Source organism: Nerophis lumbriciformis, linkage group LG22 (assembly GCF_033978685.3).
Source record: "Nerophis lumbriciformis linkage group LG22, RoL_Nlum_v2.1, whole genome shotgun sequence".
NCBI lineage: Eukaryota > Metazoa > Chordata > Actinopteri > Syngnathiformes > Syngnathidae > Nerophis > Nerophis lumbriciformis.
The window spans coordinates 15,106,524-15,134,497 of record NC_084569.2 but is presented as its reverse complement, the minus strand read 5'-3'; the positions used below and the strand labels follow the sequence as shown (position 1 = coordinate 15,134,497).

Sequence of the window (27,974 nt, the reverse complement as noted above, 5' to 3'; positions counted from 1 at the left end):
CAGCATGAGCTTCTGCCATCTAAATATTTCAGTCAGCAAGTCACTCAGTGCTTCTCCAGAGCTTTAGTCAGCAGGTCGTTGAGGCGGGAAATCATTGGTCGAGGATCGTCGTTTAGGCCAGCTGCGATCATGGCGTTGTCATAAATCTTGAACAAAAATAATAAAACAAGTAATAGTTATGCAACGCTTTAGGACCATGTTATAATATATATATATATATTATATTCTGATCCAATATTAGTTTGATTGCTTGGGACGTGACATTAAATATGCGTGGTGGTCAAGCAGCATCTATTCTCAATGGGTACTGAGCATCATTTAACCTGCAAGAAAAATACCCAATGCTTGCATTGTTTTCAGCTATGCCAACCGTTCAAATCACAAAAAGGATAAACATTTTTTTAGAGTTCCTCAAAGTATTCAAGAAGGGTGGAACAGTGCAATATTTTACAAAAGAAAAGCGGCCCACAAATCCAGTCAAAGGGTGCAGGTAGCATAGTAACCATTTCATTAAATGTTTGTTTGATACATTTTTAATATACTTTACTTGTTTAGTATTTACTGTCAAAGTATTGTCTTATCGTTTGTATTTTATGTTTTAACTACCAGAAAGTCGGGGTCAATGATACTTTGTTAGGAAAAGTACTTCTAAGTCTGCCCTCTAGTTTATTTTGTAAACACATGTGTCAGAGTAAATATGATAGGACAGAAATCAAATATGGGGATGATTCAGTAAATAGTTAGTTAAATGACTATGCTGTCATGTGATAGTCATCCACAAGAAAATGCGTCCTCGCAAGATGCAAATATGCGGTTTAATCAGCATCTTGATATGCTACACCTGTGAGGTGGGATGGATTATCTTGGCTAAAAAGAAGTGCTCACGAACACAGATTTACACATCTGAGAGGAATAGGTCTTATGTATATAGTAAAAGTTTTAGATCTTTGAGTTCAACTCTTGGAAAACAAGAGCAAAAACAAAAGTGCTCCATTTATATTTTTGTTCACTATAATATCATTAATACTTGGATGATAATCAAGTAACTAAATGTAAATGGAGTATTGTTGGCACTTATTGCATTTTATGGGTGGAATATTGGAGCTCCCAGTGGCTCTGCTATAAGCAGACTTTTATTTATGTTTATTTCAATAGTTAGAATTTTTTTTATCTATCTGTCATGTCTTTCATAATGGTTGTGAATGTTAGGCAAAATTCCAAAAAAAATGCAGTTCCCCTTTAACGTAATGAATTATTGTGATCACCAGGTGTTCCACTTCACTTGAATTAAAACAGTTAATAAATAGGTTAGTGTTTTTCATACTGCCATTATTCTATGAGTAATTTCACTCGGTCGGTATTGGTCAATACTCATGGAAGTCAAACAATTGGGACAACCCAATTTGATATTATGGGGATATCTTATTTGGAATTTCACGTACAATCCTGATTAGGAATTCTGGATCGTTGGGCTGGTTTCTTATTTGACTTTTGGATTACCGTATTTTTCGGAGTATAAATTGCTCCGGAGTATAAATCGCACCAGCAGAAAATGCATAATAAAGAAGGAAAAAAACATATAAGTCACACTGGAGTATAAGTCGCATTTTTGGGGGGGAATGTATTTGATAAAACCCAACACCAAGAATATACATTTGAAAGGCAATTTAAAATAAATAAAGAATAGTGAACAGGCTGAATAAGTGTACGTTATATGAGGCATAAATAACCAACTGAGAACGTGCCTGGTATGTTAACGTAACATATTATGGTAAGAGTCATTCAAATAACTATAACATATAGAACATGCTATACGTTTACCAAACAATCTGTCACTCCTAATCGCTAAATCCCATGAAATCTTATAAGTCTAGTCTCTTACGTGAATGAGCTAAATAATATTATTTGATATTTTACGGTAATGTGTTAATAATTTCACACATAAGTCGCTCCTGAGTATACAGTAAGTCGCACTCCCGGCCAAACTATGAAAAAAACTGCGACTTATAGTTCGAAAAATACGGTATATTTTTCTTGAAATCTCAAGATAAAATTCACTCATAAGTAAGTCCTGAATTTACAGTTCTTATTTTTAAGTCCAATGTTGACTTCCTGCCCTTCTGAAAGTGTCCAGGTCCTGACAATCTACCATATTTAATAAACGCAGCGAGCCAGTAGCTTTAGCATCTCTATTGTTTCAAATATGAATGGAAAGAAAACTTTAAATTAGCAAAAGTATGATGAATAAATCATAAAATATAAGTCCTGACCTGATCCAGTAGCAGTGCTGCCAATTCAGAGTTGGAGTCCTTCAGGGTGTGGAGCTTCTTGATCAGGTCGTGTCTACAACAAACAAACATCATGAAGGCTTGCTTACACTCATACGGACGAGGGGTTCATCACATTGCTCTCACCCTGAGTTGATCTCCAGAGTGGGCTGCAGGAGCTGAGCTCTCTCCTCGGCGCTGCGGGCCATCTGCTGTGTGCGCAGGAAGTGTCGCGCCGCGCCCATTTCCAGCACGGTGATCATGGCAGGGTGTGTGTCCAGGCGGGGAGTGAGCTAAGCAGAATGGCGGCCGTTTTAATTGAGGACCTCCACTTTCTCTTCGCTTTATTCTGCTTTACCTTAATGTTGGAGACGCGGGGGCCCAGGGAGTTCTTCATCCAGGCCATCAGGTCGTCGGCTTGCTCCTGCGTCAGACGCTCCGACGCTGTCCAAAAATAAAAGTTGGGGTCAAAGAAGGCGGGCATGAGTAAAGAGAACAAAAAGAGTGCAGATCACCTGGTTTACTGTCCTCAAACTTCTCCTCCTTGTAGTGGTCCACCACGATGTCTGTTTCCACGGAGATGAGCTTCTTCTTGTCAAACTCCCTGAGGTGCAGCAAGGTCAGTTCGTCAAACTGCTCGTAGCAGAAGAGCACCTGATGGAAAGACAAAAACACATGAAGAAATGTGACATTTCTAGCTGGAAGCGCTCGCAGCCTCTGACCTCCATGTCTTTCTGTTTCATGGCCTCAAAGTAGGGGGACTTTTCAGCCAGATGGCGGTTGGGTGCACAGAGGTAGTAGATGTTACGTGTTCCTGCCGTCATGCGGGAGGAGTACTCCATCATGTTCGTGTGCTGGCCCGCCGGCAGTGCAGACGACTCGAAGCGGAGCAGCTTGGCAATGTCCTCCTGCAACAGAAAATGCACAGAGGTTAGGAGAGATGTTTTATGTCAGAATTATTTTTTTTAAAAGTCACTGTAGCGCCGAACAGCTGTCTCGTCAGTTGATGTGCGAGCTTGCAACTGGGACGGCCTGGCAACCAGCCAAACCCCACTTAATAAAATTGTATCTTATTGTAGAGCACTTGGTAGAGCACATCCACACCCCTATTCACCTAGGCGAGCCCAGCTAAGGTATAGAATTCGGCCTTGGGCGGGGCGATATAGAAAATGACTATATCGTGATATTCGAGTATACGTTCTCACGCAGTTGCTTTTAGCTGCAGGCTATACACTACAGGCTTTTTTCACTCTTTCTTGTCTCTCCTTCTCACAGACAGCAAGCGCACCTTCTTACATACGTCACATATGTATACGCCCTGTCGGAGCAGAGAGATAGCGACATGGGTAGCGTTAGCTGTGGTGCGAGTGGTAATACGAGAGAAAGAAGATGCGAATCTGGTAACAAATGAAGAAAGAATTAATTCCCAAAAAAAACAGCAGGGGGTCCATCGTCTGGCGGTGGTTTGGCTTCAAGTGGGAATATGTCGAACGGACAACCGTAATTTGTCAAGTGTGGGGCAAAATCGTTTCTACAAAAAGTAGCATTACTGCTTATATGTAGCATCCTTTGAAAAGTCACCCGCTAGAGAATGAAGAGTGCTTACTCCGCATGTCAACATCTCCGTTCAGTGCCACACCAACAAAATGCAGAGGCAACCATTTCCACACCAACACCGTATGAAAAAAATAGTGAACAACAGAAGGAGATAACATCCACAGTAACCTACCACATAGCGATTTGAGTTCCTATTATGCAGCTAAATATTTTGTGTGACATCATGCACAAAAGTGCACTTTATTTGTTTTAAACTATTGTAGTGGCGTTCTGTACAAAAAGTGCACTTTAATTTAGTGTTTTTTGATATGTCATCTTAGTGACATCATGCACAAAAGTGCACTCATAGCTTGTTTTAAAATGTCTCTGACAATCTTGCACTTTGTTTTGAAATGACATGAATGTTTGTGCCACTGCTTAACTGTTTAATAAATACAGTTTTGGTCAATTGACTTAGTTGTGATTTCCCTCTCTGCATGAAAGTTTAAAATGAGCATATATTAATGCAGTATGAACAAGAATGTTTTAATGTAGACACAAACAATCATCATACTGCTGTGATTATATGCATCAAGTGTTCATTCAAAGCTAAGGCAAAATATCGAGATATATATCGTGTATCGTGACATGGCCTAAAAATAGAGATATTTAAAAAAGGCCACATCGCCCAGCCCTAATCCGGCCAGTCAGAGTCAATCTATTTACGTTAACGCGCAGGTATAGCGGGGTGTGCTCCCGTCTTATCTGTCGGTGCGCGAACCCGTTAATTAGTCAGCTGTGTCAAATCAAGCAGAACGAAAGACACCACCGCAGCGCAGAGCGGAAAAAAGTTTACTTCCTTACAGAGAAAGTTGTGCCAAAAGTGTACCAAAACCAAAAGCTGAACGGACAGCCGGTGAGATCGCGCTTTGTTTCTCTTTGTGGGTGCGAGGCATCTGTTACACTGGTGAGATGAGGGTGAGAGTTGTGTGCATGTAGCGTGCTTAATATGGAGGCTAAATACTCAGTGTTTTGTGTAACTGTTGGCTGGTGTATTGTAGCGTCCCGGAAGAGTTAGTGCTGCAAGGGGTTCTGCGTATTTGTTCTGTTGTGATGTTGTGTTACGGTGCGGATGTTCTCCCGAAATGTGTTTTTCATTCTTGTTTGGTGTGGGTTCACAGTGTGGCGCATATTTGTAAGTGTTAAAGTTGTTTATACGGCCGCCCTCAGTGTGACCTGTATGGCTCTTGACCAAGTAGGCTGTGCATTCACTTATGTGTGTGAATAGCCGTAGATATTATGTGATTGGGCCGGCACGCAAAGGAAATGCCTTTAAGGTTTATTGGTGCTCTGTACTTCTCCCTACGTCCGCGTACACAGCGGCGTTTTAAAAAGTTATACATTTTACTTTTTGAAACCGATACCGATAATTTTGAAACTGATACCGGTAATTTCCATTATTACATTTTAAAGCAGTTATCGGACATCCCTACTAATTAATAATTGTAAATTATTATGAGATTGATGATTGGTTGATTTATTTACTTTCAAGGTTTTTCACCTAAAATGACTACTAAAACGACTGCTAAAAAGATTGCTAAACAAGACTGGAAAAAGAAAAAAGAAGCTGTTTTTTCCTTTGGAGAAACTGTTGCAAACTAAAGGAAAAATAAAAGGAAAGAAATGACGGTCTGGACTTTTGAGTGAAATCCAGAATCCACATTCAGCATTGAATGTGGATTAAGTGTGGGATAAGCACAGCATTTAATAACCTTGACGTCCTGCTCCTGGGTGGTGACAATGCCCTCCCGCATGAAGAGGCCGTAGTCCTCAAAGAACGTGTTGTATTTCTCAGGCTCTTTCTTGCTCTGGTCCAGCAGGAAGCGAATCACCCTCTGCTGCAGGACGTCACGAAGCTTCCTGGAGGAGGGAAGACACACACACATGTCAGCAAGCACGACATGTCAACAGTAGAGGGCAGCATAACACTCTTCATTGTGTGTAAATCACACTTATTATCCACTATTAATCATTAGTGCCAGTCTGTACGTAACCACCAAAGTAGGGATTTGTGGATCAATCAGCTGCATATCAGTATCGGCCCATTTTCATGTTTGTGATAGGTAGGTAGGTAGGTCTTCATTGTCATTGCACAAGTACAACGAAACTTTGTGCAAACCCATTCAAGATTAGACAAACAAACAGTGTACAGGGATACAGAACAGGAACGCTGATGGGTCGCCATAAGGCGCCCCGTAAAAGATGGGAAGAAGGTCAACGCTGGGGAAGGATGGGTAAACAAAAATACAATTTAGACTGGGCTCCTAAGGGGGTCCAGTCTGGAGTAGGAAAAAACCTCCATAGCAAAGCACATATACATATAACAACATCTCGAGACTAGCAACAGAGGGGAGGGAGTGGGGGCTACGGTGGCGGGCTGCAGCTCTTCAGGCGCTGCCCAGCCGTTTATCTCCCCTAAGGGATTCGCGCCAAGGGCGTTGGATGGGGTGTGGGGTATGTGTGTGTGGCGTATATTTTTTGTGGATGCATGTGTGTGTGTGTAAGCCTGCCGCGTGTCTCTGTTCCGCGGCCTTGGTGTCGTGCAGACGCTAGTCAGTCCAAAGTCAACAAGTGTGTGTCCATGAGAGACAAGAAGGGAGTTTGTTGTGTCTTCGGGAGAGTCTCGAAGCCAGGGAAACAATCCAAGTTAGAATGTTTTGTATGCAAGTGAAAATTAAATTTGCTTTTCACTCTAAACTGTCTATGAATGGTCCTCAAAATTCATCCAGCGGGGCAGACAGTCCGATGTTATCCAAATCACAAGAGTGTCCACAGTTCTTCCCGCATCCTCCAATCATTTGTGGCAGCTTTGGGGTACTTTGAAGACTGCCAGCAACTTCCAATTTGTCGACAAACCAGAGCAGAGCTTACTCCAATCAACAAATGTCCTGTTGTCAGAATTCCGAATAGCCATGGCCGATCAATGGCGATCACAAACGGCAATCCCCTCTGGCTGACAATCATTTTAGTATCCCAGCTGACTAGCTAGCAGCTAACTCTGTTAATTCATACATACTCCCCGAAGTTAAGATAATAATCACCTCCATTACAGAAAATAAACTGAATTTTTTTTTGGTATTATCATCAAGTATTAGGACGATGCTAAACATGTTACACAGAGCGCAAGTAGGGGCAGGCACTCTATCTAAGCTAGCTTGAAACAACAGAAGAAATAAATAGCATAGTAAAGTTTAAGAAGTGTAGATGGAACCATGCTGCAGCAAAATGTAAGCAGTTATTTACAGGAAATGAACAAAGATGGGTTCTCAAACTTTTTTCACCAAGTACAACTTCAGAAAAAACTATGCGCAATAGACCTACGTATTCATTAAAAACAGGGCAGACGTTTTATTAACCGAGTATGTTTAATATTTTTGGCCAATGTAAGATTACACACAGTTTGAACAGAAACACTGTGTTTGAATATAGGAAAATAAAACACTTTACTTTAATCAAGTGATTATTTGGCATACCACAGTTTGAGAATCACTCAAGTAGATTTAATAAGCGTTAGGGAGAAGATAATAAAACAACTGGTGACTGTTGATGTGTCAGTATTGTCACAGCTAGAAGTGCACCACACATAAGGAGGGTGGATCGATTCATAAATTTGTGGTGTCGACAGCATCAATTATATCAAAATATAGTCTATACTAGAGTGATTAGGTCAATTATTTTATTTTCTGAATTTTTTTTGCTGTTGTTTTTGCTCATGTTTGCAAATTTAGGACTTTGAGGGCAAAAACCAAATGATGGTAGTTTTTGCTTTTCAGCTATTGTATACCAATGCCTTTGATTTGAGAATGAAGAATTACCGGTAGTTTAAATATTCGATTGTACTAATATTTTTAAACTGCCAACAGCACTCACCATAAATACATTTAAAAAATTGCAGTTGGTACATCTGATCCATTATTATTATTAATTTTGGTATCGGGTGATGGATCATGGATGATCGGTACCAGAATCGGCAGCATAAATCCCTGATCGGAACATCTCTACAAGAAACATTTTCCATTTGATCAAGTAAAAGATTTGCAAGGGAAATGCACTTTTTTTATTTTATTTAGCCTATCGTTCACAATCATTATGAGAGACAAGAACACACCTTTTTTGGGGTGGGGATTTTTAAGATGATAAAAAACGCTTGGAAGATGCGGCTAATGGGAGTCACTGTTGTAGCCTTCAAAGCGCTCTAAAACAACTTCAAAACCCTCCATTGACGTTTTATATACACACTGCAAGTATATAATGTAGTAGGCATTCAAAACAATTTGTACTACATTCAATATTTACCATAGTTTGGTCATTTTAATCATTGTCGTGAATGATTTCTTCTGCGCATTGATTTCTGTTTCCATAGCAGCGCACTTGTCAGGTTGCTCTTGAAAAAGAGATTTTAATTTCAATGAGTCTTTACCTGGTTAAAAAAAGCAAATTGAAATTGAACTTCTGGCAACAAATGTGTGTTCCTACTTCCAGGAACAAAGGCGTGTGTGTTCTAATAATGGCAGACTTGGTAATAGACAATTTAGCTGCTGACGTATGTGCGAACATATTGCATCATTTCCAGTTATTTGATTTTGGCAAAACTATTATTATTGTACTTGCTAAAAATAACTGTTAATTGTTGGTCACTTTCTGTTGTAACATGGTTTTATGTACAATTATGTTAAAATGTAATAATTACTCATTCTTCTATTTGGATACTTTAGTTTTGGACGATACTACAAATCTGAGTATTTATCGAATACCAAGTAGTTAAAGGGCCAGTATTGGTCAGACAAATGTTCATATTAAAAAATGTCATCACAACAGTAATCTGACGAAAACACAGTATGGCGTTGTAACAATATGAATTAATATTTAAATAGTTCCCTTAGTTCCTTTTATTACATACAAAATGTATAATAAAGTCAATAGTGCAAAAACTACTATTGGCTCTTATTTCCCAAGTTTGTAAACAAAAACGGCAAAAATATTTTGTGATTAAAAAATATCAACTAAGCGCTGTTTTATCGACTATATACTGATACTATATTTGGTACTGTTACACCTTTATTTACATTTATGAGCTCCAACTTAGCGGTTAGCTATGCTTTTTTGTATCCTCCTACGATGTGTGGTGTACAGGCATGTGAGCACCATTTTAGAAGAAAATAGGAAAACTGACGAAAAAAGGAGGAAAATGTGCTGCACCCAAGCCCCAAAAGAAAATTTTGAAATTCAAAACATTTCCTGCAATTGGGTGAAAATATAAAATAAATACAAAAATATAAACTTGTTTTTGCTCCCATTTTTCATGACTTGAACTCAAAGATCTAAAACATTTACTATATACACAAAATACCTATTCCTCTCAAATATTGTTCACATATCTGTCTAAATCTCTGGTAGTGAGCATTTTTTCTTTGCTAACTTAATCCATCCCATCTCACAAGATTCTGATTAAACAGCATGATTATTGCACAGGCTGACCACAATAAAAGGCCAAACTGAAATGTGCAGTTTTATCACACGGCACAATGCCACAGATGTCGCAAGTTTTGAGGAAGCGTGCAGTTGGCATGCTGACTGCAGGAATGTCCACCAGAGCTGTTGCCCATGAATCAAATGTTCATTTCTCTACCATAAGCCGTCTCCAAAGGCGTTTCAGAGAATTTGGCAGTACATCCAACCGGCCTTTCTACACTATAATTTTACCTTTAGATTTATTTTCATTAAGAAATCTATTTTAACTGTCCCATATAATGTACCACATAATTTTTGGAGGTTTTTTGTAGATATTTTACTAACATTATTATAATTGAAAATGTAATATATAATTATATAACATGCATGCAAATAACTCAGAAAACGTTTGGCATTTGGCAACTCTATCCTATAGCCACGACCCTTCAGTGATATACTTCTGGTGTTGTGACCTCCATCCGTCACGTCAAAAATATACCTTCGCGCTGGCTACTAATTAATGCTCTACAACTGGTTCGGAACTAACAGTGTTCAGATTGTAAGCATCCTAGTATGATTAGCAGGAAAGTAGTAAGCCTTCAACGTTGTGGCTTGAAGAGTGAACGCAGGCGACAACAAGTAAGCTAGCTATATGATGCTAATATGTGAACAAGCGAGCTCGTTTCGGCACCGAGGTCGTCTCCATGTCCTGCAATTCAGTGCGGAATTTAGGCAGGAGGAACAGCGATTAGCTGAGACGAGCATTCAACACATTTTGTTTGGATCCTTTTTTTTTTTTTTTTTTTTTTAATAATTGTAGTGGATTTTCATAATTCACTCACGGAACTTTTGTTATTGTTGGAGAGTTACGGTCGAACAAGTTTTAAAGAGACACATTTAAGGTGTTTTGTGTTGTTGCGCTGAGAAGCCACACACCACGGATTGCTGATAAGAAAAAGTCTGAATGTCATTAAAGTTCCAGTAGAAGGAAAAAACAAGTTGATTATACTTTGCTTATTTGTGTTTCATTGCATCCAATAAAAAAATATCCAATTGTATCTACAATCTGTAAAGTATGTGAAAATACAGTTTAAACATCACAAAATGCCACAAATACAGTCCGCCATTTTGAGAATTCGGCTCCTAATACCTTTGGCATTTTCCGTAGATTGACATCACAATGGGAACGCTTCAGCACTCTTGACCATGTTATCAGATCAGTCATACTAGAAATACGCAAAAATTGGAAAAAGATGTGCTGTCTATCATTCGCAATCCTTATGTAAGACAAGAACAGATAGGCTTGGCTTGTTTTATGGATTTGAAATCGCAAATAAATAGCTAGTAATTGAGTCAACAGATCAAGGGTCCTCTATTGCACCCATTATAACCTCTCTAAAAACATTCAGAAAAATCGCCAACATGTCGTGACCTGAAAATTAACCAAATATGAGTAATATTGTTATTATAAGCGCCAATGCAGACAGCATATTTCAGTAGCGCATTGATAGCAGTGAGATAATGCTGGCTTACGCTGCTATTGTCGACACATGAAGCCAGCAGCTCCTTCTGCTTTGTCTCATGCATCTCTCACCTGGTAGTAGACAAATGTGGCCATAGACCGAGAGGCTGGTCGACTTTGACATCCCCCGAGTGGGCAAAAAAAAGACACTCGTTGCAGCAACTTTTTTTTTTTTTTTTTTTTTAACCCTACGTGAGGTTTGCGATTAATCTTCATCTAAACAAGATTTTGTAAGCGTCCCATCGGTCAGCATCCCAACAAGAGGGGAAATTGTACAGTGTTTGTTTTATTAAGGTTTACTATGGTTAGTTTGTATGATTAGCACCTCGCAATGCTGCTTGCTGGTGCTACAGTGTCACAATAAAGTTCCATTCGGTTTCTAAAATTCATTGCTCATTCTCTTTGTGTTTGGGCTCAAAAACATAGGGTTCTGGATCATAATTTGTCGCAAAGTAATCGTTGTTGGCTCTCACACAGTCTGCTCGATTAGCATAGTTGTTGATAAGGAAGGGATCTGTGGTTGCTAGCGCAACATCACTGATCACATAACTGGCATCCTCATTAACTCTCAAAATGGCTCGGGAATCTCTGAGATTTATACTATTTTGATGATATCTATTTATTCGCAAACTTTGGAAGCCTTTTGGTGTCATAAATGAGACATATATAATAATAGCTTTAATATAGAGGCAACTTGTTTTTCCACTCAACTGGCACTTTAAAACAATTAGCTCCAACATTTGACACTGCTCCTTCAACTCCTGCCCTTACAGGCTACAATATTTCATAAAAAAAACCCACAAAAGTGATATTTTTAAAGGAAATTGAAAGTTTTAAAAACACAAATTTTCAAGTTTTTGCAGACATTTCACATGCCTGAGTGTAGCATGCTTATTAGCTAGTTATTGTTCTGTAATCATCCAGTGATAATGATACATGTAAGAAACAGATTATTTGCCGCCATGGAGGCGTGAACTAGTGATTAAAAGGAGGGACATTAGCAAAGACGCTACATTGCGTTGAAGACGCCTTTGATCGCTGTCAAACTTGCGGAACACAAATAGAATGTTTTATCAACATGCATTATCACAATATAACAATAGTATTCAAAGCTCTTTTGTCAGCCCAATTTAAATAATTCATAACGTATAAATATTGTGCAACACTACTTTAATATAAATAAAATTTCCCTCAGTTTGCGCTTCTTCCATGCATTGTACCTGATGAGGGCGCTCTCCTGTAGAAGCTCTCTGCTCAAGTTGAGAGGGATGTCCTCACTGTCCACCACCCCTGCACACAAGCAGATCAAACAGGTATGAGCATGATAAGACAAGATGTGCTCATAAGTACAGAGAGATGGTGTTTGGGAGAACACTTACCCCTGAGAAAACGCAACCACTTGGGCAGGATGTCGGTGGCTTTGGTCTGAATGAGAACCTTCCTGCTGTAGAGAGCCACGCTGGAGCCCATCTCCCTGCTCACATCAAACATGGACGGCTTCTGTTTGGAAAAAAAAAAGAAAAAGAAAAATGAAAATAATGCTCACATGACATGCACCTGGGGATAGGTTGATTGGCAACACTAAATTGGACCAAGTGTGTGAATGTGAGTGTGAATGTTGTCTATCTGTGTTAGCCCTGTGATGAGGTGGCGACTTGTCCAGGGTGTACCCCGCCTTCCGCCCGATTGTAGCTGAGATAGGCTCACGACCCCGAAGGGAATAAGCAGTAGAAAATGGATGGATGACGTTGCTGCATAGAAATGAAAACCAAAACTACTTACCGTTTCAGGGACGTAGAAAATGCTCCGGATGTTGAGCGGAGCGTCGGTGCGGTAGTGCAGCATGTAGCGCGGCTTGTCGTACGCCTGCGCGATGTAGCGGTAGAATTCTTCGTGCTGCCAGTCACTGATCTCTTTGGGCTCCATCATCCACAAGGCCTTGTGGCAAACAGGACAGGATTTGGATTGTTGGGGAGTTAGCAGAAAATACAAGAACAACATAACCAATTTCTATGACGCTTTATGAAGGGTGGAAACAATTTGAGTGCTTTTTTTAGTCAGTTTTCTATGACTTACAGCTGGACGATTATGGTCAAAATAATAATCATAATTATTTAGATGTTCTTTTACACTTATTCTTGGGTCATAAACACAGTTTAATAATCTTTGTGTTAAATGCAAAAATCCTCACATTCACATTCATTCTCTTTCCCGCCTTTTTGTGACATGCCAGGTATACAGCAGTGGCGACTGCTAAAGACTGCAAGGGAAGTTCAGCTTCCTCTAAAATATCAAAAAAGTGGTCAAATGTGTTCTTTTGTGTTTGCATTTGACTAAATGCGTTACGATGCGTTCAACTTTTGTTTAGAATCAGCTACTTTAGCGACAGCTGGCGCGATCTTTACTTAATCGTTGTGTTAGCATCAAAGTGCTGCAGCCAAACTAGACAATCATTGGATAAATGCTTGACTTTGTCCCGCCTACAGAGCGAATGAATAAGAGTGATTGAAAGTGGGACGCCGGGCTTCCGCATGATGATTGGATGACCAGTTTGGCCTGAATCACAGGGACAGCAAAATGAGCGAATCAGCCATCTTGAAATATAAAACACTACCAAAGCATTTTTCAACTTTCATTCCGTTATTCCTGTTGATATAGAGAAATGTATAATTTTCCAATTGAAATTTTCCTCGTAAAATCTAGCATGTTTATATATTTGATCTGGAATAGGAGACTGTACTCATGTTTAAAGAGTCGCTGAAATATAGCTTCCTCTACTTAAAAGACCAGCAGCTGCCACTGGTACACAGCCTGTGTTACATTGTACAATAATAACAATTGTAAAAAAAAAACTATATAAGAAAAATGTGTTAATACTAGGGGTGTAACGGTACACAAAAATTTCAGTTCGGTACGTACCTCGGTTTAGAGGTCACGGTTCGGTTCATTTTCGGTACAGTAAGAAAACAACAAAATATAAATGTTTTGGTTATTTACCAAATTTGTAAACGATGGCATAACATACACATACACACAAGGTCCATTGCCAGTGATAATGTGGTCAACATATATAAAGTAAAAACTAAATAAGATAAGGCTCAGAATGGTTTCTTAATTTGTTAAGAAATTGTTATTAGTAGATTGCACAGTACAGTACATATTCCGTACAATTGACCACTAAATGGTAACACCCGAATACGTTTTTCAACGTGTTTAAGTCGGGGTCCACGTTAATCAACATTAAACTGCCTCAAGTTGTTGCTCAGATTAAATAAAATGACAAAACTTTTCTTGTACATATAAAAAGTGCAACATTAAACAGTTTCAAGTCAACTCAGCCTCAGATTAACTTTTCTTTTCCCCCCCAGCCTGGCTAACTTGGCAGTAAGAGGATATATGGGCTTATTGTTCTTCCACCATAGAAGTGGGTCAAAATCTAGTTTCTAATGCAATATGGTCTTAAATCTGCTGCTATAAAAACATTTGTTATTGCTTTAGCCTTGCCTGACTCGCCGAGGAGAGGCTGCTTGAATGCGGTGGTGACGCTTCAAATGGGTTAGCATGTTTGACGTGTGGTCAGAAGCAGCTGCTGAACAATGTCGGCAAACCTCCGTCCTCCATTGTTGTATCGCGCAGCCAAAGTGTTTCCAAACGGGAGATCTTAACGAGGCAGGAGGGTCTTCCAGCTCTGGCTTTTACATGTTGTCGTAGCTCGGTCGCTGCTAGCATGCCGTGTGTTGTGCCTCGGTGTGCATTGTTTACACAACGTGCGGTACGCTACTTAATATGTCCGTGTGGAAACTCGTTCGGTACATCTCCGAACCGAACCGAAACCCCCGTACCGAAACGGTTCAATACAAATACACGTATCGTTACACCCCTAGTTAATACTAATTACTTATAACACTTGTTTTATATGTATGTCAATTATTTTTATTATTAAAAAAATATATATATATTTGCATTATCAACAATTATGCAAATTACTGTATATAATTACGTCCCTTTGACCATGCCCCTAGTTATGCCCCCACTGCCACATGTACAGTATATTGGCAAGCTGGGGGAATCCCTGACTTGTGTAAAGTAGTTTTTTGAAACCTTTATTTTATTAGTGCAGTCAGGCCAGATGTTGCACACAGTTGTTATAGTGAAGAGGGCAAGTGTGCTGTTGTTCTGAGTGTGACGATTGTAGAGACTTTAGGCTGTGTAACAAAAAAAAGAGCCAGCCTCTCAACTGCGACTGCTGTACTGTTTGTACGTTGATCTTACATCAATGATATCGTTCACAACAACACAAGCAGATGAGATGTGTTGTGGGTGTATGGATTGTTCTTGCTAGCTTCAGCTTCGTAGTTTAGTCGCTGCTTTAAGTGACCATCCCTACATTGTTTAGTTCAGAACATGGAGGTTAAGTGTTTTGGGGATGAATTAGCGGTCCCTGACACATTTCACCGAAAAAATGTTCCTTCTCCTAACAATGATAGCATTTCATTCACATTTATGTTAATTTACGTGATATTCTGTGTAAACAGCAGACTTTGTTTTATTGGCCGATTGTGTGATTACGTTGGCGGTTATGTTAAAGCGGAAATCATATGCCTTACTTTTTTTTGTTGAGTTTAGTGATTATTGATTAGGCATACTAGCATTGTGTCAAATAAATAGTAACAACCATGGTTATGATTATGGTTATGGTGTTATTTTATGGTGAGATCCCAAACTCCTTGTAGACATTGTCCTTTTTTCACTCGTTTTCCTCATCCACTTAACCGTTACAAGCTCAGAAATTTGCATGCCAGTTGTGAGGCCCAAAATCGAGACTAAAATGTGATTAATTGTTCAGCCCTACTAAGAATGGCAGTCAAGCGATCACAATAATCCACACAACTAACTCACCTGAAGAGTGTTCAGCCTCCGTCCGTTGAGGAAAATGGGAAAGCTGACAAAGTTGCTGTACTTTGTCACAACATCTGCAGAAAAGACATATTGCCTTATTGTCATATGGCAAGAAGGAGTATCCTGATTCGATATTAATATCTTTCGGATATTAGCAAAAATCGGATGATATCGGTTTGCATCTAAAATCTCCAATACAAATAGTCTAGCAGCGTGTTTACTTGTGTAAAACTTAGCCAGTTAAAGACTTCAAAGAACAGCTTATTGTCGTATGGTGCGTAGACAAGTTCTGATTCAATATTGATATTGTTCCGATACCAACAAAAAAAGTATCAGAGGCTATTAGCTTGCCTTTAAAACTCTCCTATATACAGTGAGCTCCGATACAAGCAGTCCTGCAGAGTGTTTTACATGGACATAAGTGTCCGTAACTGAAAAATGTTGCAGTCTACATCATTTGTCAGTATAAACAAGCATCAAATAATTACATTTGCATATTACATACAGATACAAAGTCTCCAAAGTGTGCAGTTACAAACATGTCTGCATCATTAGCTTAATTTAATGAATTATTGTGACCACTAAGTGTTGCCAATGAACTAAGCACCACTCCACTTCAAAAAGTATAAGTCTGTCATTAGATCAATGTGTTTCATACCTACCATTCTTCTGAGTCATGTCGCTTGATCAAGCCTTTTCTAACAATTTATACTACAAAATATGTACTTAAGTGTGTACTAAGATTTGTGCTGATACTGTAATGTATTAATAGCGGCATCAGTCAATACTGAAGGCTCCAATATCGGTATTGTACCGGAAGGAAGTGTACTGTGCAAAGTGCAGTTCTTTACCTTTAACTCTGTCCTCAGAGGAAAACTCCTTGCAGTCATCTTTGAGGTACAACACAATCTTTGTGCCCTGCTGAACACCATTGGCCTCGGCTATTTCAAAGAGTCCAGAGCTTGAAGACAGAAATAGAAAGTGAACTTATTGTAGTTTTAACAGTTTCTACGAGCTGTACAGTATTGTGTACTAGTATAAGTAAAAGCATGTTCTCACCCATCAGAGGACCACTTGTATCCAGGTGCTTCGGGCTCAGCCGATTTAGAATAGACGTCCACGCGGTCAGCCACCATGAAGGCAGAGTAGAAGCCGACGCCAAACTGCCCGATGATGGTGCTATTGGCCTCTGCTTGGTTTTGCAGAGCATCCAAAAATGCCTGCAAAAAACAGAAGATGACACAAAGATTGTTAGCTCTTAGAAATGAAGCCACATTTTCATAGACATATAAGGATATAAAAAAGAATAAATAAATGAAAGCGCTACCTTTGACCCAGAACGTGCTATAGTTCCCAGGTTGGTAACCAGCTCCTCTTGGTTCATACCCACTCCTGTGTCCTGTTAAGAAAAAACCCATTCAAAAATTAAGAATGTCAGCATGGCATATAGTAACATGTACGTCCACTAGGTGGCATAATTGCTCACAAAACTGCTTTTTGTAGACAATCTGGGACTTTTAGCAGTCACTCTTGAAAGTACTGTACATTCATAATAAATACAGAATATTAAGGACATTAAAAAGAAAAACATTGGGAGCAATTAAAGTTTGTAAGAAAAAAAAAAGATGTGCACTTTTGTACATTATAAATTATGTTTTAGTCAAAATCTACAACTAATGACGTTCTGATCAGGGTTTGAGGCTGCCGATTGCGATACCGATCATCTATAAGTGAGATAGTCTGGTACGAAAGGTAGGAATCTTTGGGCACCTCACAATTTGATTATGATTCGATTTAGGGGCTAGGATTAAATTATAAACCGATTATTTATACAGTTGTGATCAAAATAATAGAAGTCCCACGTCACTAGCAAGATAAATCACTGTTTTTGTTAGAATTTCAACATCTACACAGAAGATTAAGTAAATGTATAGAAACCAACAGACGCAACAGGCTTGACCTGCATGCTGAATATTCTGTGAAACTGAATCATGTACTGAAAGTCAAATATAGCAGTGCAGAGTAAAATTAGTGAGGTCATTATGTGAAGAAAAAATATGTTACACAGGTGGTCCAGGCTGTGCGATTGTCCTTGAAAAACACAGTAAAATGTTGTTGGTTTTTAAAAAAAATAAAAATATACCCTTGGTAGCAACTCCACCGATTTATGGATTGACCCCACCACTTACATGCTGTGTATTTCTGGCCGCAATAACGCTGACACGACATCGGTTCCTGTTATATTATCCTCTCTCTAGACTCTTATTAATCTACTCGTTGATTTCCTGTTAATAGCTGCTTACTTTCTGATGTAAGTTAACACCTTCCATCCAAACTTCTTAAACTTTACTGAGCACTTTTTTTTTTGGTGTTGTTTCAAGCTATCTTAGCGGAGAGCTTAGCTATTAGCATGCCTGCTCCTGGCTGGCTTGCACTGTGTGTGTCACATGTTTAGCCTTTTGTACAGTGATAATGATACTTTATTTAATGATACCTAATTTTCCGCAATGGAGGTTATTATTATTAATTTGGGGAGCGACTCCACACTGTGTATGGAATTATACAATTATCTGCTAGCTTGTAAACAGGGGGACTAAAAATACATACAGTGTGAGCCAGAGGGGATCGGATACTGATTGATACTGATCGATCGGCACATCCTTAACTACAACAACACTCTGACGGCACAAAAATAAACATTGTTAAATGAATAGCTTTCTGACAGTGTCCCGAAAAACTTAGCGTTGTCAGCGTTGTAAAGGAAGAATTGTTGATACAATTCTTGTATTGGATTGCAGTTGATTGAATGTACCTGTAGAGTGAAGGTGCCTTTAGCAGCGTCAGTCTGCAGATGGATCTCCATAGGAGCGGTCTCGCCACCTGCTGTGATCAGTTTGTGGCGCAGCTTCTCCAGAGCATCACTGCCGTTAGAGATCAGCTCCCTGATGAACACCTAGAGGAGATGAAGCCAGAGAAGTTTAGTCTAAACCAAGGTTGAAATAAGTATAACCTAGGACTGAACGATTATAGCAAGAATAACAATCATGATTATTTTGATTATTATTGTAATCACAATTAATTACACGATTAAACATTTTAAAATATTAATTACATTGTACAATAAGCAGCAAGAGTTAAAAAATAGAGCAAAACAATATAATAAAAAAATAAAAGTCAATACCAATTAATATGTTTTTAGTAGGGCTGTCAAAATTAACCCGATAACGAGTTAACTATAAGTTCCTAAACAGCGCTCAATTTCTTAAATTGTGATTAACGTACATGCGTCCTGACTCTTTTTTGACTCTTGGGCCAGTCCGTAGCATATAAAAATTGGCTGCTTTCACTAGTTACTGATGAGCCACAAGCGGATAAAAAGCGATCAGAAATGGACAAAGAAAAGGAAACATTGTGGAAATATCAGGTCCAATGCCATGACAAGTTGTTCTCACGACAAGACAAAACAATTTTTTTAATCCATGATCGCTGTGAGACGTTAACAGCGTGCTGCCAAGCTGGCATTCAGAGAGGTCGGTCGAGCTTCATCACCGTGTTTAGCTTAGTTTAACGCATGAATAACATAAAATGTAGATTGTTACTGTAACGGTTTTGGTAAAATGGCAAAGAAGCTCAGCAAAAAGTAAAGAGAGTGGGCAGGAAGTCCAGGGTCACTTCTTTATCGGCGACTTTCACACCGTCAAGACGCCTTCTCACACCAATCACAAACTTTCGTTACAATACGTCTAACTACATAACAAAATGAAAAAATGTCTTACATTAGGATCATGCTTTGTCAAAGATGTTTTGTAATGCAATGACATGATATTTCTATCTAAATAAATGCTGTACATCTATTGAGGAATAGGACATTTTCTGGCAGATTGAAAGCAAGTTTATATTCTTTTATAAAATGTTCTGGTGGATAGTCCTCAATTAAGGAATGTTTAACAGGCTGAATATTACATTTTATTATCCTGCAGAGATATGAATACCATTAGCTTTTATAACATGTAATGTACAGAATATCAGAAGCATGTATTCAGTTAAAAATATTACAGATTACATCAGGCGTCCTCCCACCTCCAAAGACATGCACCTGAGGATAGTTTGATTGGCAACACTAAATTGACCCTTGTGTGTGAATGTGAGTGTGTGTCTGTGTTGGCCCTGCGATGAGGTGGCGAATTGTCCAGGGTGTACGCCGCCTTCTGCCTGAATGCAGCTAGCATAAGCTCCAGCACCCCCCGCGACCCCTAGAGGGACAAGCGGTAGAAAATGGATGGATAGATGGATTACCAAAAATCTTTGACAATCAAAGCATGGTCGTAACAATCCACATTGTGTTATTAATGTGTGAAACTGGTATCTAAATATGGTGTCGCACCTTCTCTGAATGCAAGTGGTCATACAGCAAGAATACACATTCTGTATTCCTCCAAAAAACAAAATCTGGCAAGACACTAAGGCAGTTTAGGTAATTTGTTTTATTGTCATTAAAAACATGTTAATGTCCTTTCTGTGTTGAGCTGTTAAAAAAAGCATAATGTTTAAAAAAAACATTTCATTAAAGCAAATTAATTGTCCATTCATGGCAGAGCTGGGCGATATGGCCTTTTATTAATATCTCAATATTTTTAGGCCATGTCTCAATACATGATATATATCTTGATATTTTGCTTTAGCCTTGAATGAACACTTGATGCATATAATCACAGCAGTATGATCATTCTATGTGTCTACATTAAAACATTCGTGTTCATACTGCATTAATATATGCTAATTTTAAACTTTCATCCAGAGAGGGAAATCACAACTAAGTCAATTTATCAAAACTGTATTTTTTAAACAGTTATTAAGCAGTGGCACAAACATTCATGTCATTTCAAAACAGAAAGTGCAAGATTGTCAGAGACATTTTAAAACAGGCTATTAGTGCACTTTTGTGCATGATGTCACTAAGATGACATATCAAAACAACACTAAATTAAAGTGCACTTTTTGTACAGAACGCCACTACATTATTTTATAACAAATAAAGTTCACTTTTGTGCATGATGTCACACAAGATATTTAAATAACTGTCAAATACAAATGAGCTGCATAATAGGAAATCCAATAGTGTATGTCCTTCGCTATGTGGTAGGTTCCTGCGGACGTTATCTCCTTCTGTTTTTCACTATTTTTTTCATACAGTGTTGATCTGGAAATGGAAGATGCCAGGCTCAATTGGGTCAGTGCTTTGTTGGGTGTGGCACCGGCCGAGTTGTTGACATGCGGAGTTTCAAGCACTCTTCATTCTCGAGCGGGTGACTTTTCAAATGATGCTACAAATTAGTAGTGCTGCTACTTTTTGTAGCAACGCTTTTGTCGCATACTTGACATTACGGTTGTCTGTTCAACATCTTCCGCTTGAAGCCAAACCACCACCAGACGATGGACCCTGTGCTGTTTTGCTTGGGAATTAATTATTCTTCCTCCATTTGTTACCAGATTCGCACCTTCTCTCTCTCTCGTATTACCACTCGCACCTCTCTGCTTGCACCTGCCACAGAAGTTAGCTGCCACAGCTAACTTTACCTATGGTACATTCCTCTCTGCTACCTCTCTGCTCGGTGAGGGCGTATGACGTTGCACGCGCGACAGTATGTGACGTATATAAGAAGGTGCGCTTGTTTTATCTCTCTGTGAGAAGGAGACACAAGAAAGAGTGAAAAATGCCTGTAGTGTAATGCCCGCAGCTAAAAACAACTGCGTGAGAACGTATACTCACGATAGTCATTTTCTACATCGCACAGAGACAAACCCGCAATATATCAAGTATTTTCGATATATCGCCAAGCCCTAATTCATGGTAATAAAAACTTGAAAATTATCTGTCTAAGGTACACTTTTTAATGATGAAAAACGATATCTATCTTCAATTAATTGTTCATTGCGAGATAACTATGAACAAACCACGATTAACCACAATCAAATATTTTAATCGTTTCACAGTCCAAGTTTGTATATGTATGTAGGGCTGGGCGATATATCGATATGCGCGATATATCGCGGGTTTGTCTCTGTGCGATATAAAAAATTACTATATCGTAATACTCGAGTATGCGTTCTCACGCAGTTGCTTTTAGCTGCTGGCATTACACTACAGGCTCTCCTCGCTCTTTCCTGTCTCTCCTTCTCACAGACAGCAAGCGCAGCTTCTACACACGTCACATACTGTCACAACATACGTCACATACGTATACGCCCTCGCGCAGCAACGAGGTAGCAGCATAGCTAACGTTAGCTGTGATGCTAGCGGTAATACGAGAGAAAGAAGGTGCGAATCTGGTAACAAATGAAGGAATAATTAATTCCCCCAAAAAACAGCATGGGGTCCATCGTCTGGCGGTGGTTTGGCTTCAAGTCGGAATATGTCGAACAGACAACCGTAATTTGTCAAGTGTGGAGCGAAAGCGTTACTATAAAAAGTAGCATTATTGCTAATATGTAGCATCATTTGAAAAGTCACATGCTAGAGAATGAAGAGTGCTTACTCCGCATGTCAACATCTCTGTTCTGTGCCACACGCCCACACCATCAAAATGCAGAGGCAAACATTTCCAGATCAACACCGTATGAAAAAAATAGTGATTTTTTTAGTTGTGATTTCCTTCTCTGCATAAAAGTCTTAAAGTAGCATACATTAATGCAGAATGTTTTAATGTAGACACATAGAATCATCATACTTCTGTGATTATATGCATCAAGTGTTCTTTCAAGGCTAAGGCAAAATATCGAGATATATATCATGTATCGCGAAATGGCCTTAAAATTTTTTTAAAAAGGCCATATCGCCCAGCCCTATATGTATGTACGGTATACATTTTTTGCCTTTTTAAAGGAAATATATGAATCGGCGCCGAATATACAATTGATTTAATGATGTCATATTGACCACGCCCCCACCGCCACAAGTGTTTTGGCAATCTGGGGGAAGCCCTGCCTTGTCTCAGTGTACAAAAGTTCCGTCCACCACTTGTGCGTCTATTGAGGGCGGGCTGATTAATCTCCGGCGCTCATTCAGTCAGCTGTGTTGCAAGCGTAAGTGGGTTTTTTTAGCCTTTTTCCAGTTTTGCTAGCTCGATGTGAGTCCAAAGAAAGCAACTGACAAGCAGTGTGTGGTTTAACACATTAAGAAATTATCCAAAGTGTTTCCTCCCCCTCCCTTCTGTTGAACGACAAAATTATTAACCAATAATTTGAAGTGAGTTTTATTTTTTATTCCTAATCATTGTAGCGACCTGACTGTTAAAGTTATGACGTTCTGTGATTTCAAACTGTGAACGCACTAGAGGGCTAAAGACAATGTGTGTGCGAGTCGGCAGGGTGGTTACAAATGAGGACAGTTTAGCTCGTTGTTTGGTTTTGTTATAAAAGGATAGTTGATCCATCACCCATTTGTTATATTTGTTTGATATACAGTACTGTATAGCGCCTTGTATTGTTTTATACTTTTACTACTAGACTTTTGTCAAGGCGACAACCCATTATTCATGTTTACATTGTTTCTTATGGGGAAACAGCCCTGTTCAAGAACCAATTAAACTAGTAAATCAAAGTTCTACTATATATCAAAGGAATCAAAACATGGCAAAAGTCAAAACCCCCAGTATGCTTGCACACCTGTGACTACATTTGCATGCTTAATACAGACCTGTCATTTTTTAAATGCAATTTCTCATCTCGCAAGCCCTTAATGGCAACTTCCACAGTAAAAAAAAAATCACAAAGACCTAAACTATGACCACAAATAATAATCTACAAACTCAGAGAAATTGGGAGGGACACTCGCAATGGTGTAGTGCGAATACGCTCATGTTTCCTAAACATATTACCTCCTTCTCCGAGTACAGAGACCTGGCAACAATGTCCAGAAGCTTTTTCGTCTCGGCCTGAAATTCATGTTTAGAGAAGGTGCCTATGTGGATCAAATAGGAGAACAGTTATATACTAACAAACAGTGGCACAAGTAAAAATAACTGTCAAAAATGTACACACTACACCTTGCACAGACTCAGAATCTTTGATGATGGTGTGCAAAGGTTCCTCCTCAGGCTCCTTTTCAGCTTCTTGCGTGCTGTAGTATGACTGCTGGCTGATCCAAGGAAACACCTGCTGAGAGCGCCACAGTTTGGGCCGACTGCTCCGCCTTTGCTGGGGTTCCACCTGGAGGTCTGAGGACATGGAAGCAAGTCCAAAAACTAAATGAAGCTCTAGTACGTCAACTTTGATGTAAAACATGGTTATTTAGAAACTACGGCACTTATGCTGCTTGCTCCCATGTAGGCCAGCTGTTAGTGAAAGGAGAAACTGGAAATTGTGATGGATCATCTTGTAATTGTATGCATGTTCGAAATAAACTGATATAACTAAATTAAACTGATGAAAAGAAAACTGAATTTATGGTGTTTAGTGGTGCAAGGACAAATTGGGAAGCAAAATTAAAATTAAATCAAGTGGAAATTTATAAGAGTATATGAAACTAAATTCTTGGGAATAATAATTGATCATAAATTATGTTCGAAACTACATATTGAATATATAAAGGGAAAAATATCTAAATCCATTGCTATTCTTTATAAAGTAAGACACAAGCTGAATAAGAAATGTCTGCATATGTTATATTATTCTTTTATTTTTCCATATTTAACATATTGTGTTGAAGTTTGGGGAAATGCTTATAAAACAAACATAGACCCAATAATTAAACTTCAAAAAAGGGTCATTAGAATAATAGACAAAGCGTGCTACTATGAACCTACCAATCCATTATTCATAAGTTCTAATGTGTTAAAATTTTCAGATAGTGTTTTTAAAACAATGGAAATTGTTAGGGATGTCCGATAATATCAGACTGCCGATATTATCGGCCGATAAATGCTTTAAAATGTAATATCGGAAATGATCGGTATCGGTTTCAAAATTATCGGTATCGGTGTTGGCCCTGTGATGAGATGGTGACTTGTCCAGGGTGTACCCCGCCTTCCGCCCGAATGCAGCTGAGATAGGCTCCAGCGCCCCCCGCGACCCCAAAAGGGACAAGTGGTAGAAAATGGATGGATGGGTTTCACAAAGTAAAATTTATGACTTTTTAAAACGCCGCTGTGTACACGGACGTGGGGAGGAGTACAGAGCGCCAATAAACCTTAGAGGCATTTCCTTTGCGTGCCGGCCCAGTCACATAATATCTATGCAAGGCATACTTGGTCACACTGAGGGTGGCCGTATAAACAACTTTAACACTGTTACAAATATGCGCCACACTGTGAACCCACACCAAACAAGAATGACAAACACATTTCGTAACACAACATAAACACAACAGAACAAATACCCAGAACCCCTTGCAGCACTAACTCTTCCGGGACGCTACAATATACACCCCACGCTACTCCCTACCAACCCCACCTCAACCTCCTCATGCTTTATCAGGGAGAGCATGTCCCAAATTCCAAGCTGCTGTTTTGAGGCATGTTAAAAAAAATAATGCACTTTGTGACTTCAATAATAAATATGGCAAAGCCATGTTGGCATTTTTTTCCATAACTTGAGTTGATTTATTTTGGAAAACCTTGTTAAATTGTTTAATGCATCCAGCGGGGCATCACAACAAAATTAGGCATAATAATGTGTTAATTCCACGACTGTAAATATCGGTATCAGTTGATATCGGAATCTGTAATTAAGAGTTGGACAATATCGGAATATCGGATATCGGCAAAAAAGCCATTATCGGACCTCTCTAGAAATTGTGTTTCGAGTAAAGAATAACAGCCTTCCAGCTTGTATTCTTAGGTTATAGAAAACTATAATTTACGGGGGATATTGATTTTTGAAATAAGTAAAGTAAGAAGGAAGATAAAATACAAATGTATTTCCGTTTTTTCATTCATTCATTTTTTATTTATCTCCTTCATTGATGTGCATCTTTGATCGATAGACAATTATACCTCAATTATTCAATTATAAATTTACACACCAATGCCTGAGAAGGAGCAGGATGAAGAAAAATTTTATATTTTCCTGCCCCCTTCAACATAATACGTAATCTTACTTAATGGATATCCTATAAACCAACAATTACATCCATATATAATGAAAACAAACAAAAAACACACAAAAAAACACAACAAGTGCAAAACTTCATGAAGTACAAACCGAACACAAAAAAAGTAATATACACCTCACGGGATGATACAAAACAAATACAAAACCAGGCAAAAAATAAGTACAATAATAAATATAAAGCAAAATGTAAACACTTATGGCTGTCCATATGATCTTATTGTTCTGTCTTTATATATTTTTTTTCAATTGGAATATATTTTTACAGTCTTTTATCTCATTGTAAAGAGAATTCCATAGTTTAACCCCCACCACTGATATATGCATTTGTTTTAAAGTTGTCCTTGAATACTGATGTTTGAAATGACCTTTTCTTCTATGCTCTGTATTCTCAGAAGTGATGACAAACATTTATTTGTAAATTTGCTGGTAAAGTTTTACTTTTAGCCTTAAACATGACCCATAATGTCTGTAACTTTACTAGCTCCTGTAGTTTCAATAAACCGGAATTAATCAATAATATGTTTTAGAAGTTAAATGGTGGAACAAGCTCAGTGATGAGTTGAAGACATGTAGTTGACTTGAGACTTTTATTAGTAGGTTGCACAATGAAGTACATATTCCGTACAATTGACCACTAAATGGTAACACCCAAATAAGTTTTTCAACTTGTTTAAGTCGGGGTCCACTTAAATTGATTCATGATACAGATATATACTATCATGTATACTATCATCATAATACAGTCATCACACAAAATAATCATCAGGGTGTATACATTGAATTATTTACATTATTTACAATTCAGGGTGTGGAAGGGGGGGGGGTTTAGGTTTGGTTGTTATCATCAGTCATCAACAATTGGGAACAGAGAAATGGATATTGAAACAGTGTAGGTCTGACTTGGTAGGATATGTACAGCAAGTAGTGGACATAGAGAGAGAGATTAGAAGGCATAAGAAAAATATCTGCATTTGATTGTTTACATTTGATTATTAACAACAATCCGGGGAGGGTGTTAGTTTAGGGTTTAAGTTGCCTGGAGGTGTACTTTTATTGCGGTTTTGAAGGAGGATAGAGATGCCCTTTCTTTTATACCTGTTGGGAGCGCATTCCACATTGATGTGGCATAGAAAGAGAATGAGTTAAGACCTTTGTTAGATCGGAATCTGGGTTTAACGTGGTTAGTAGAGCTCCCCTGGTGTTGTGGTTATGGCCGTCATTTACGTTAAGGAAGTAGTTTGACATGTACTTCGGTATCAGGGAGGTGTAGCGGATTTTATAGACTAGGCTCAAGTTGTTTTACTCTGTCCTCCACCCTGAGCCAGCCCACTTTGGAGAAGTGGGTAGGAGTGAGGTGGGATCTGGGGTGGAGGTCTAGAAGTAATCTTTGTTTAGGTTTAAGAAAACCACGAAAGGTGAAATAATGGAAAATTATAAAAATATAGCACGATTACATTCATCCCATTGATTTTTTTAAACGCTGATGTTCCAGGCAATCTTATTTTCAGTGAATGTATAGCATAGGCAAATATAAGCTTTGGCTTCAGCCTATTCCTTTTAGCTCATTCTTTTCTTTTTTGTGTATGTGTATGATTGTAAATATGTGCTGTTAAATTGATCACTCAAAATGGTTGATTATATGAACGAAATAAATTCATTCCATTCAAAAACTCAATCCATAACTATTAAATTGGTGTCCCTAATGTTGTGGCCGGTGAGTCTCGCTCTTGCGTCACATTGAACCCCCACTGTAAACACCATTCCAGTAATTTTACTCTTTTGCAAATGACCTTGTAGTAACCTACTCTCGGTACATTTCAGGTTTTAAGAATGTGCAGCGTAATGTTGTGAAGTAACACAATGCTAAAATGCTAGCCCGGCTATGCTAACACACTTACCCCGTGTCAGGGATGGCGAGACAGAACAGCTCAGCCTTCGTGTACACGGTGGTACTCTTGAAGGGGTTCTGGCGGACAAAGTGATACCGAACCGGGCCAAAGAAAGACAGCGGGACATGGTGATAGAGGACGGTGGACAATTGCGGTCAAGTTGCCACAGGAGGACACTTGTCACTGGACACGCTGAACTACACTGACAGACCCCGCTGGTCCTAATGACGGAGGTGCGGT

At 38.8% G+C, this 27,974-nt stretch overlaps 1 protein-coding gene across 1 annotated transcript; it reads right to left on the bottom strand.

Moving 5' to 3' along the window:
* Position 1: 1 nt before the first annotated feature.
* trap1 (TNF receptor-associated protein 1) lies at positions 2-27,954 on the bottom strand. Its single transcript, XM_061974167.1, has 18 exons — positions 27,744-27,954; positions 23,781-23,951; positions 23,613-23,695; positions 18,548-18,688; positions 17,063-17,134; positions 16,795-16,955; positions 16,587-16,696; positions 15,736-15,809; positions 12,619-12,774; positions 12,216-12,336; positions 12,057-12,126; positions 5,576-5,723; positions 2,990-3,175; positions 2,783-2,921; positions 2,626-2,711; positions 2,415-2,560; positions 2,271-2,343; positions 2-146 (listed from the first exon to the last, which is right to left on the bottom strand). Exons 1-18 carry the CDS (start codon positions 27,859-27,861, stop codon positions 45-47), a joined length of 2,157 nt encoding a protein of 718 aa, XP_061830151.1. The 5' UTR covers positions 27,862-27,954; the 3' UTR covers positions 2-44.
* Between the last annotated feature and the right edge of the window lie 20 nt (positions 27,955-27,974).